The sequence below is a fragment of the Poecilia latipinna genome, unplaced genomic scaffold (genome assembly GCF_001443285.1).
Source record: "Poecilia latipinna isolate Pla-1442-1.1 unplaced genomic scaffold, P_latipinna-1.0 Scaffold708, whole genome shotgun sequence".
Lineage (NCBI taxonomy): Eukaryota > Metazoa > Chordata > Actinopteri > Cyprinodontiformes > Poeciliidae > Poecilia > Poecilia latipinna.
The window spans coordinates 163,332-175,751 of record NW_015113324.1 but is presented as its reverse complement, the minus strand read 5'-3'; the positions used below and the strand labels follow the sequence as shown (position 1 = coordinate 175,751).

General features: G+C 39.1%; 1 protein-coding gene across 3 annotated transcripts in view; it reads left to right on the top strand.

The window, feature by feature from the left end:
• Positions 1-12,047, top strand: part of pusl1 (pseudouridine synthase like 1) — a 16,105-nt gene extending 4,058 nt beyond the window's left edge. Inside the window, exons 1-8 of one of the 3 annotated variants that reach the window (XM_015045121.1) lie at positions 131-691; positions 762-822; positions 1,356-1,543; positions 5,278-5,427; positions 7,111-7,281; positions 10,440-10,494; positions 10,683-10,845; positions 11,914-12,047. In XM_015045121.1, coding sequence (XP_014900607.1) covers positions 636-691; positions 762-822; positions 1,356-1,543; positions 5,278-5,427; positions 7,111-7,281; positions 10,440-10,494; positions 10,683-10,845; positions 11,914-11,963 — 894 coding nt within the window. In that variant the 5' untranslated portion in view covers positions 131-635 and the 3' untranslated portion in view covers positions 11,964-12,047. Of the gene's footprint in view, positions 1-130; positions 692-761; positions 823-1,355; positions 1,544-5,277; positions 5,428-7,110; positions 7,282-10,439; positions 10,495-10,682; positions 10,846-11,913 lie in introns of those variants that run through there. The other 2 variants (XM_015045119.1, XM_015045120.1) reach the window with 2 other exon arrangements.
• Positions 12,048-12,420: the final 373 nt, after the last annotated feature.

Genomic DNA, 12,420 nt, shown 5'->3' with positions numbered 1-12,420 from the left:
TTCAGTTTCAATTGGAGGTTGGTGACTTTCTCTTGCTCACTTGCAATGACATATCTCCGACATCTATGCTCTCTGGGTTCATTGCTTTCAACGAAGGTTGGCTTGCAGCTGACCCCCCCCCCCATTCAATGTGACGTCATCAATAAGCGACCAGACGCGCTTGCCTTTATTTAACAAGAAATGACTTCATGCTTGTTTAGGAAGGAAGAGGGTTTGTCTACAGTTTATATTTAAATTAGCAGTTGTTTTTTTTGTCGCATGTGCTGAAATGCTAATACCAAATCTTTAAATGTTACCCGCCACGCTAATTGCTACAGTGTTCATGTGACACGAAGCGTTTTTGCCTTTTATGTTAAGAAGACTATGTATTGTAAATACACTCAAACTTGCTCTTCTATTTTGATTTACTAAAAGAGAAGGAGAGCTGGGTATTATTGACTGTAAGCGACATTTCTACTGTACTTCCGGACTACAAATACGGTTCTCTCACTGATTTCATGTGCTCCATACGAGAGGACAGTGAAAGTCAGCGCTTACGTTCTTGCTGTAACCATGAACGTGAAATGGGTTTTTATCGCATCTTTGTAGTTTTACTATCAAGTGGTAACTTGTGAACGAAGATTTCTGATAACACAATGCACAACTGGGCACGTTACCTCATCTTTTTTCAGTACATTGGGACAAAATACAGGTCAGTATGCGGCGGAAGGGTTACATTATAATTGCAATCATTTATTTATTACTTCTTTACATTTTTACAGGGGAGTAGTAAAAGTACCTCCACAACAGCTGGGTCAGTCAGGGGTCCAGGAACACTTGGAGGCAAGTTTTACTTATTTATACTCCACCATGCAGTTTTATTTGTAAAGCACTTTACAACAATATGATATGTGCTGTATACAAAAAACAAACAAACAAAAAAACAGCACAAAGCAGAGAATAAACACAAGGAGTGCTTAATTTATAGTTGAGAATGGTGATATGTGTGTGTGTGCGTGTGTGTGTGTATATATATATATATATATATATATATATATGTACGTATGTATGTATGTATGTATGTATAAAAACAGTTTCTGCAACCTGCTAAGCATTCCAGTTGTCATAACTAGAACAAATAAAAATTATACAATGGAAACTGTTGCTTTTCTGTTTTAAAAACATTTAGATAGTTTCATATGTTATTATTTTTTATTTTTGCAAATAGATTCTTACACTGTGAGAATCACCTGCTAGCATATAATCTAGATTTGGAATCTTTTAAAATAATCTTAAGAGCCCTCCACACTTTTTCAAGGCTTTTTCTACATTTTGCATGAACTTAAAGCTTTGCATTTTTTCCTGTCTTTGTGCAGGAAGCTATTAAGAGACTGAAACCAGTCAACCCAGTGTCTCTGTCGGTGTCCAGCAGGACAGATGCAGGTGTCCACGCCCTCTCGAACTCAGCTCACTTTGACCTCCAGCGCAAAAACGACAAGCCTCCTTTCACTGCAGACGTTCTGGTTGAAGCTCTCAATTTTAACCTCAAGGAACAGCAAATCAGGTGAGTCAAGCTTCATGTTAAAGCTCCTCATCGTACATATGTACAGCGACAAACAATAAATTCAAAATCAAATGGGATGAGTGAGCTATGACCTGAAAACCATTCAACACCGGAGGTGTTAAATGGGACATTTCTGAGATGTGTGCAAGTGTTCTGCCACTCTTTTCTTTAATTACTAGATTTTCTTTGTCATTTTATTTAACATTCCTGTTTATATCACAGGGAACATTTTCTAAAAAGCATGCATTGCTCTTGGTACACGAATATCATTACATAAGCTTGTATAATAAATCTTCCTTGAAGAAGTTTTGTTTTCATTTATTGATTTTTGGAAACCTTTTACCTATTTCTCAGGCAGATTTTTCTTCTTTGTCTTTCCATTTTCTTTTGCTCCACTACTGTCTGTAACCTTTGTTGCTCATCTTGACAGTTCATTTTTATTCATAAAAGAAAGCAGTTTGCAAACCCTCATCAGTTCTCCAGCTTGTTCAAAGCATATGTTGAAACTAACAAAGCGCAAAATAAGAGTGGTTCGCAATAATTATTTGTAACTGAGCCAAATTTATGGTAGAGAAAAGTGAATGTTTTTTCTTGAGAACATGTTTTCATCAAAATAACATAATTAAAGAGTTTAGCATCTGCAGTAATTGTCACTGGGCAACACAAAGACACACAGGACAAACAACTATGAATAAACACACTTCTTAGGGCAACTTAGAGAGACAAGTTAACCTACAAGTCATGTTTGTGTGCTATTGTAGCAAGCTGGAGTACCCAGAGATAACCCATGGATGCACAGAGAACATGGAAACCCTGTGCAGAAAGAGCCCAGGATCTTCTTGCTGCAATGCAACTGCACTGCTGTGCAGCAGACTGAAAATGATGCATGATTTTCCAAATAGTTTATCTGAAAAGTGTGGCTTGCCTTTGTATTTAGCCAACCTAAGTCAATACTGTGTAGAAATACTTTTTCCTGCTGCTACTGGTGCAAGTCTTTTGACGGTATATCTGCATCTCTACTAGCTTTGCACGTCTAGACTGAAAATGTTGCACATTCCAGTTTGCAAACTAGCTCAGTGTCAGTCAGACTGGATCTCTAGAGCATCTGTGAAAATACATTTTTAAGTTTTGCCACGGATTCAGATGTGGACGTTGATTGGCCCATTCTGACACGCACATATGCTTCTATCCAAACTGTAGCTCTGGCTGTACATTTCAGGTTTTTGTCTTGTTGAAATATTAGTGTTATTAATAAACAATAAAATATTTTTCCCCATTGTGATTCTCCCAGTTTCCTCATCTTGATCTCTTCATTAGGGATCTCTGCACTATTCAGATCTTTTAAGTGCTCACGAAAGACACACTACAGTTATGCATGATTAGATATTAACAAGGAGAGAGGGTCTTGAAGTGTCAGACCTGTGAGGACAGATGGTGTGAAACCCAAACTGGCAAACACACAGAGAAGTGTTGAAGGAAGGGAAGCTCCCTGCATACTGCTAATCCTTAAACCTGTAGAGAAAAGGTTGGAAAGGATTATCCCAGCTCCGCTGTTAGTGCTGCACAGTGCACACACTTCCACACACTCACAAGGATGCTTTCATCTGGCTTAATGGGAGTATACAGTATAAACATGCTCTTGTTTCCATAGATGTATGACTAAATCGCCATCATGTATGTTTTTGTTTTGCGTCACATTAGAAATAAGCCTGAATAAAGTCTCTCATCACCATCACTACCCGTTTTTGCAGCAGAGGGAGCTTGTAACCGAAATAAAGACATCTTCCACAACAGCGCTGGCTCACAGCTCTGGTCTGCCGCCTCCAGGGATGCAGAGCCAAGATGAGAATTAAACATAGACTGCACACTGTAAAAGAGAAAATGTCCTCACGGAATGGTCTGCGTTAAGGCCCGGGTTAGTGGCTGTTTACTCGTAGATGGGCTGGTGCCACAACAAACAATGTCCCATTTTTCCTCAAAATTTGTGCAGCCACCTTTTGTACACAGTGTATGAAAATTTGATGTGGGTGTGTGGTGGGGGCGAAAACCGTCACTTCACATCGGAGGTGCCGGCAGAGGCATACACAAGGGTTTTCTCTGCTGTGTGTCACACTCAGTCTCCTCCCCTGGTAACGTAACCTAGTTTTCCAGCATACACAAGCACATACACAAGCGTGAATTTCTGATTGTCATTGTTGTCATACCTTTGTGTGCTTGAGCATGCTTAAATGGGACCGCTACATGTCTCCCACATCATCTAGCCCTCACTAAACATGTTCACCATCAAACTGACTGCACTGCAGACACAAATCTGTGTGAACAAACTGTAAGGGTATTGATGTGTCACATTCAGTCACTCTCATGGTGCTACAGTCTGCTGTAGCCCTTTATCAAGTTCACCGTTTAACCCTGTAGAATACTCTGTCACTTTAGCGCTAGTAGTGGTGAACTCTACTAAATGTATGTGCGATGCACCCATCAGACCTTTTTCGTGGTCGATATGTATTCCTGGTTTTACTTTCTGTAGCTCAAACGCACATCAGGTTTTGTTTTAATCCACTGATTAAGTATTAGAAACATTTTTAAATAAACCATCAGGACATCAAGGGACGACGAGATAATCCATCAAAGTATATGTCCATGACCATAACCTGCTTTTTACTCAGTTATTACTTTACACGGTTGCATAGTGACACAGTTGGTCGCACTGTTACCTGGCAGCAAGAAAGTCCTGGTTTTAAATCCTGGCCTGGATCTTCCTGCATGGCGTTTGCATGTTCTGCCTTTCGCTCCCGGTGCTTTGACTTCTTCCCACAGTCTAGAAACATGACTGTCGGGTTCCTTGGTCTTTCTGAATTGCTCTTAGGCATAAATGTGCGTATTTGATTGGCCTGTTGTCTCTGTGTAGCCCAGTGATTGGCTGGCTACTTGTCTAGGATGAACCACGTCTCTTACCCAATGACTGCTGGAAATAGGCAGCAGCCTGTTTGAATGTCTGTTTGGTGTTGAATGAGTGCATAACTGATTAGCTCTCAACCGGTGGTGACCAGGAAAACTCAAAAAAACAAAACTTTACCAATCAGGGAACACGGCATACCAAGAGCTACCACATGTTTCAAAAACAAGTCAAGAGGAAGCACTTAAATCAAAGAAGCCATTTAGAAAGAAACAATATTTTTTACCACACAAGACTTGGCTGTGAGAAAGCAAGAGAGAGCATTACGTTTTTGCAGATAACAGGAAGGCTGTACAGGAAGAATACAGCTCACAAGATGCTCCATTTATCCTTTTTGAGTTGAGGAACATACTGGATTTAGAAATACCAGAGCTGAGGTAAAGGTCGAATTTCTTTCTTGAGTTCACATAGAAACTGTTGTTTGAGTTAATGACCAGGATAATCACTAATGCAGGATATAAAAACACCAAATATCAACCCTGGAATCATTTTGTATTGGTTTTATGATAATAACGACTGGTTTTACAGCAGTTCTCTCACACACGGTGAGAGAACTGCTTCTGATGTAAATGAATAAGCTCAGGGATACCAAGAAAAAAAACCCAACATTTTGATAGTTGTTACATAATCCGATTTTATAGACTTTGAAATTGAAATTAGCTTGAATCATTATTACTAGGAGAATGGAAATGGGTAAAGAAAAACATTGTTCAGATTGAATTAATGGACATGCCGTTCCCATCTTTTCAGCCTCAATACTGATCTTTTGTTTTTGAAGGGTCACCCATGCTTACCGCGTCCCTGACGACTTCCACGCCCGTTATCGTGCTCAGTCTCGGACGTACGTCTACCGAGTAGCGCTGGGCGTCACCCACCACACTCTGCTCCCGCTCACAGACTGGAATCTGTGCTGGGGTCTCCGCAACACGTGAGTGATCCCATCACTGTTTGCTTGCTGTTTCCCCCCTCTCTCCCTATTATTTGTGCAACGTATTTTCCCGTTCCTGTGCTGCATCATGAGAAATAAAGCTCGGACTATGATTTTGTTCACAGTAAGCTCAGAGCTCCCAGAGAATAACTGGATGTTAATTGCATGAATAATCCCCAATTGGGAATGGTGGAGCTACAAATTAGGGACTGCGAGAAGGTTTTATGTAAGCTGACGTACCAAAAGCAAACAAGAAGGAGGCAGAGGGAGAGAGGAGGGACAGCGTGTACAAAGAGATAAAATGTTTAGGGCTTTGAAGCATTGGCAATGCTCTTCTGGCTCTGACTACATCGAGGGAGCATGAAGGAAAAATGTTTTAAAAAGTGTATGTTTGAACATTTTGTCTGCTCTTCTCACTTCACTCTTTTTTTTTTTTAAGGGAAAAGTAGGGCAAGATAAGCTGCGGGCTTATACACGCTGAACAACACCCACGCATTTTAGCCAGGTTTCCTTTTTTTTTCACTCCCTTTCCATTTTTTCTTCTTTTCTCCATCCCTCACTTGTTCCTCAATCTCTTCTCATTCTCCTTTTCCCTAATTTCTCTCTCCGCCATCTGCTCCTTTATCCCTCTCTCGTGTTCAGCCTTTATCTCGTCTTTCTGCCCCTGAGCATCTCTGCCTCAGCAGCGTCTCTTCGTTTTCTCTTTGATCTGCCGCTCCTCTCCCGCGTCATCACACCCGCTTTTCCACTGCAAGAAATATCTGATAGATTGCTTTAGTTCTTTACTTCGTCAAGCTGGTTTTCAGCAGAAATGAATGCAGCTTATTTTTATTTACTGTGTATTTCTCAAACTTTCTTGATGATTGATCAATGGGGGGTTTTTCTTGCAAGTACAGATTTCTGTTTTTGTCTTTTTTTTTATTTGCTTCTTCTGATGTTGACAAAGCTTTTCGACAATAAATCTGAAAGCACACAGGCCCAGCTTTCTTCTCTTGTATTTAAATGCATTGTGCATTAAGTAGCAGAGTTGAGAATGTAAATCACAGCAAAGAGGAACTTTCCAAATCCTCTTTGCAAATGGATTTTGGCGGTGGAAGTGTGATGGTATGGGGGTGGCACCTTCTCCTGCTTGTAATTATTGGAATCAATCAGATATCAGGACATTATTCTGCAACCAAAGGTAATCCTATATCTTCACTCTTTGGTACCAAACTCTTTCCTTTATTGAGTCATTAATTAAGATTTCTTTGTAAGGCAGAGGCTTTCAATGATTGCATTAAGGATTTTAATGGCTCAGTCACTCCTCGCTGCATCCATCCCCGTCTCTGTCAGCTCATATTTACACGGTGACGTTAAAAGCTGCGGAGAGTCCGAGCCGTGATCCCTTCCTCACTCCCTGCTCGAAATGAGCCACTCGTCGACATGCCTCTGCTCTCTCACGTGGCCTTGTTCCTCAGAATGTTAATATTACATAAGTTCATGGGAAATTGGAACAAGGAGGCCTAGAAATACATCTTACTTGGCGTGAACTCTTCATTCTGACCTAACTGTTTAGACGAGTCACTTTCAGGTCAGCATGAAGGAATCCCAATAAGAACAGAAAAGGGCTGATTTTTGGGGAAACTGGCCTGCAGGGAGTCGCGTCATTTGTGCGTTTAAAATCCAATGTTTTGTCTGTTTCAGAGAGCTGGATATAGACGCCATGCATGAGGCCGCCGCACTGCTGGTTGGCACTCACGATTTCAGCAGCTTCAGGGCAGTGAACTCTGACTTGCCTTTTAAAAATCCCGTGAAGACGGTGGATGTGGTTACCATACAGCCTGGAAGCTCCTTCGCACATTCACATTTTCACAGGTAGGACTGTGGACAGGAAAACAAGAAGTTGTGCCCAGCTCAGCTTTAGCATGTCAATATATAATTCTTGTGTTGATGGACTTTACTTTTGAATTTTAATATACGTACAGGACCTCTTATATAAATATGCATATGAGAGCTCTTTGTAAAAGACTGAGCATTTTTGCTTCTCACACACTTCTCACAATATTCAGTAAGAATATTTACACTGTATGATTTCCTGGTAAAAAAAATTGTTTTCTGAAAAAGATTGCAATCAAAGTCCCAACTTGATTCTGATAGAGAATCTGTGGAGGGTGCTAAAAATTAGGGTGATGCCAAAGAGGCATTCTAGCCTCAAATGCCTGAGCTGCTAATAACTGGAAGCTCCCTTTGTCTCGACTTTCCAGCTGCGCTCTGTATATTATTTAATGCCTTTTTAAACAGCTGCTGTTCCCCGCTGTTAGATCAGGCAGGTATAGATGTTGTTTGTGTTAATTAAGGAGCTGCGTGTGATTATGTATTAAGCAGGTTCATGTACTTTAGACAATGAGGATTCAGTATAATCCATGGCAGAGATGGGGAGGGCCATGTGGGCTGTGGGAGATTACATTTCCACAGAGGGGGGTGGGGGGGACGCTCTGTACGCTAGATAACACTTCCATGAGTATTAATTATTAATCCTGAAAATATGGCGCACGTTACAGAAGTAGGTTAGCGCTTCTTAGAATAAATGTAATTTCTTATGCCCTAACCCCCAACACGCGTGGCGCACCAGCATGAAGTGACCTCCAGGGTTAAAGGTCCATGGCACGTCTTCCAGTCAAGCCTGCATGTTTGCATTTCTGCTAATTTAAAGTCTTTTGCATATTTTATAGTTTTGGGTTGATGTGGGGCAACACCGGTCTAGAAAGCTTGCATTCGAGTTAAGTGTTCGTTTTTTATGACCGTCACCATTCTAAGTAACTGTAATGAAATAAAACGAAACTAAGTGATAAATTATTAAGAAATGTCAAAGGTTGGCCTCAACGTTTCATCCTAAAAGAGGGCAGTGAGAATGAATGGCCTGGTTGTAGATGGTTAAACGTAAGGTGGTGTTTTTTCCTTGTTTTTTAATTAAGTTAATCTAATTTTATTTTACAAGTAAACCTTTCTCCATTTAGTCCTTGTGCTGTCTGTTTTCACTGACGGTAAGTTTGTCTGAGGCTTGTGCTGCACTGACTGAGAAATTATTCAGCCTTCTAACTAATAAAAGTGAGCAGATTGTAAGGATTATTAATTGTAATCTTCCATTGTCATATGAAACGAAAGTTTAAAATAATAATAATAATAATAATAATAACTTAAGCGTCCCACTAAACGAGAGGCTGCCAAAATTAAAATCTGCATCTATGAGCCAAACTCCAACAGACCATTTACATTTTTCCCAAAGGTTTCCATGTTGAGACTTAATTTTCCTCATATAATTTTTTTTCTGTATAAATTAAAATAAATATTAATATTTCAATATTAAAATTTGTTTGATGTGAAAATGTTATAATGTGACAAAAAAGCACAAACAAATCTGTAGGGATGTAAATACTTCTTCAGAGCACTGCTTATTTAACATGTAAACACTAAAGTGTTGCTGCAAACTGCCAGTCAGCTGGATGAAAAAATCTTCTACAGTTTTCCTGTGCTCACAAGAAAGACTAATTTGACTCTGTGGGTTTCCTTCCACTTGCACAAAATCTGAACAGGTATGTTTGTGGTGGCACCAATCATTCTGATTGAGACAATGTTGTTTTAAAATGACAGTTGTAGAGGCACTACATGCATGTCTGCAAAGCAGCTGACTGTAGCCTGGCTACCAGAGCAGACAGCCTGACTAATTAACCAGCTCTTTATACTTTACTCTATAAAGTATGCTCTATACTTTACTCTGGCATATTTGTGACAGGAGCAGGATTATTCTGCACAGTAAGTCCTAGAAAAGTATTACTGAATCTACATTATAAATAGTTATTATAACTTTAAATATGTGCACCAAATTAACTGTATTTGATCAGCAGTAGGGATACGTGTTGCTTTTCTTTTTTTTTTATGAAAGCAATAAAGCTATATATTAAAAGCTATATATTTAAAGCTATATATTTTGCTTGTAATTTTTGTAAAAGTCTCAATTGCAATTTATGGGTCAATATGTTCATGCTACCACAATGATGATAGATGTTTAGAAAATAGCTTGTCTGTGTTGTTAGAGCCACTTTTCACACAATCATTATTTAAAAGAAATCAACGGCAGCTCAATATTACCTTAATATTTCCAAGATATATGTGTCGTCCTTCCAGCATGAATGTTGTTTTATATCTTTAGTTTTCTAATTAGTGTTCCTGGTACTCTTTACAGTCATTTGGGTCAAAAACAGCAATTCAGAAAGGCTTGGATTTCCTTGTCGTTTCGCAACTTTTCCCACATTCATCTGCTTATGTCACAATAGATGTCCATTTCCAGCTTAAATAGAAAAATACCAATCTTCTCTTAACTTTTATTTATTTGTTTTTCTTTTTGGTAACTTTGGTTTAAATATATGTGTAAGAATGATGTCTAGCACACACTGCTTTCAGCCCTGTTAAATGAACCTTGGTCTATATTTATTATATGTCAAATTCAGTCAGGCAGCAAGTTGCGAGTCACATTTGCAGTTGACCCAATTCCTCCCGCATGTCTCGTCGTTTATTTGTATCTTTCTTTACCAAAAACAAAATAAAACAAAAAAAGGAGTAGAAAGGCTGCTCTGATTTTTAATGCAGAAAAGGAGTTTGCGTGCCGTCGGTCATAATTCTGTGGTTTTCTGGCATATTCGTGACATGACATTTAAACAAATCCACGCAACAATAGACTCCTGAATTGTGTCTGATGTCTGGGTGAATGTCAAATGAGCCTCATCCACGCAGACGCAGGTCGCGTCTGAATTGTCTGACGTGGGTTATTTTTACCTTTTTCTTTTTTTAGTTTCCCCGTCTTCCTGCTCATCTCTCATGGTTGTTAGAATAATTACATCTGTCCTAACATAAATAAAATTGAGACCTAAAAATAGTTTTTGTTAAATCAGTCATTCAGGTTAAGTACAGACTTTTGTTAAAACCTGCTTTTATGCGTATATGTATTGCTGCTAACGCTACTTTATTTTTCACAGGCGGCTACAATTCTGGGAGCTGACCTTTAAAAGTCAATCTTTTCTCTATAAGCAGGTTTGTTGCTTTAATCTCTTTCAAATGCCTATGTTAATGTGCGCTCTTCGTCTGATTTTGCTCCAATTCATTGTGAGTGGCGCCCTCTGCTGGTGACAGCTGAGTCGCATCAAAACCGACACGATCACATATCTGCAGTGAATGATTGGCGTGAACCTGAGAGTGAAGCCGTGGTTGTTGTGATCCAGGTGAGGAGGATGACTGGAGTCCTGGTGGCTGCAGGCCAGGGACGGCTGTCCGTGTCCCAGGTCAAACAGATCTTGGATGCGCGGGACACTCTGGCCTTCCCTCACGATGTGGCGGCTCCAGCTTATGGCCTCTTCCTTAAAAGTGTAGATTACAAAGAATCGGGTGAGTGAGAATCACTCTGAATCTGTAGTCATATGTAATATCTCTTGTCTTTAGTGTATACAGCAAGTCTGTTATGTAATCTAAAGCCATTGAGAGTCTGTTCTCTCTGACGGCTAATTGAAATATAACACATTGAGGACGTTACTGCGCTCTTGTTTCTTGTGTGTAACTTCCATATTATTTCTAAAACACCTAACACTTTTCTAAACTTTTCGTTTCCCAACAAAAATGAACAGGGAATACTTTAACCATCATCCTTTGCTGTATGAAGACTAGTTACTCCACCATTCTTCCATCAAATAAACGATATGTAGGTCCAAAGACATTACACTCCATGTAGATTCTTCAATTGCTTATTTATTTATTTATTTGTACCTTTTTGGTAAGATTAGTTCAATTTAGTTTTTACGGAAATAATGTTTGGCTTATATCTAAAACGGACATCTCCCCCTCGACTGCTAAGCTCACACGTTCCACCATTTATGCAATAAAAATGATCCCTAGTGCCACATTTTTAAAAATGTCAAGTTATACCAGTTTTCCTGTTAGGTTTTCATGAAGTATGTGCAGAAAATTTAAGTAACATGAAGACGCTGATAGTTGATATGAACAACAGTTGAACTGCATTGTTTATCTGAGCTGGATGTAGCCGCATTTTGTAATGCGCGTTTGCTTTTATCAGACAATGACTTGATCTTTTATTCATTTTAAAATTGCTTGTTTTTTTAGTTTTTTTTTTTTTGTCTGAAATTGGCCTGTATAGCTCTGTGTTAAATTTACAGTACAAAAAATGTATAGCTGAAATGTGTGTTCCTCTCTCTTTCTTCATAAATGTTAACAGTTTAAGCTTATATTGTCTTATAAATGTGTTATTAAACATATTTTATCATTCTGGATAAATCAGAGGGAGCAATAATGACTTCAAAGAGTTTACACTATGGGACTACATAACTGGTTTTGTCATCTTCATCTTAAATATAGCTGTTACATTTTACAGGGTTTTATTTTTCCTATGCTGTTGTATTTCTCATTCTTGTCTCAGGTTAAATCTGTTTCTGATTTCCTCAGACCTTCTGTTCTCCCAAAAGCCTGATGCCACTGAAGATCCAAAGACATGACCATGCTACCTGAAAAACAAATATTTGATATATTTGCGAACTCTTTACGATAGCGACTATAATAAAGTTTTTTAGTAACATCCATCTCGAGTTATTGGTTATGCTTTTAACTTTGGTACTTTAGCCGTCTTTAGTTTCACTCAGGGGAAATTTTGTCTCCAAGGCAATAAAATGCGCAGGTTTGTCGGAATTATTTCTACTTACTAAATGATAAAATAACTAGGAATGTTTCTTTTTATATCTATTCAGCCCATGTCCGATGTATTTCTCGCTGGATATCAGCACTCTCACCAGGTTCAGTCAGCTTCTTTCGAGGGTTTTGTCCTTCTGGTCTCTGGGACACGAAACCCGGGCCAATTGTACTTGCATATAATTGTTTGAACATATAATAGTGACACTTTAAGACATCGGGAAACTCAAGGATGAACCAATATTCTTCCTGATATCTTGACCGACT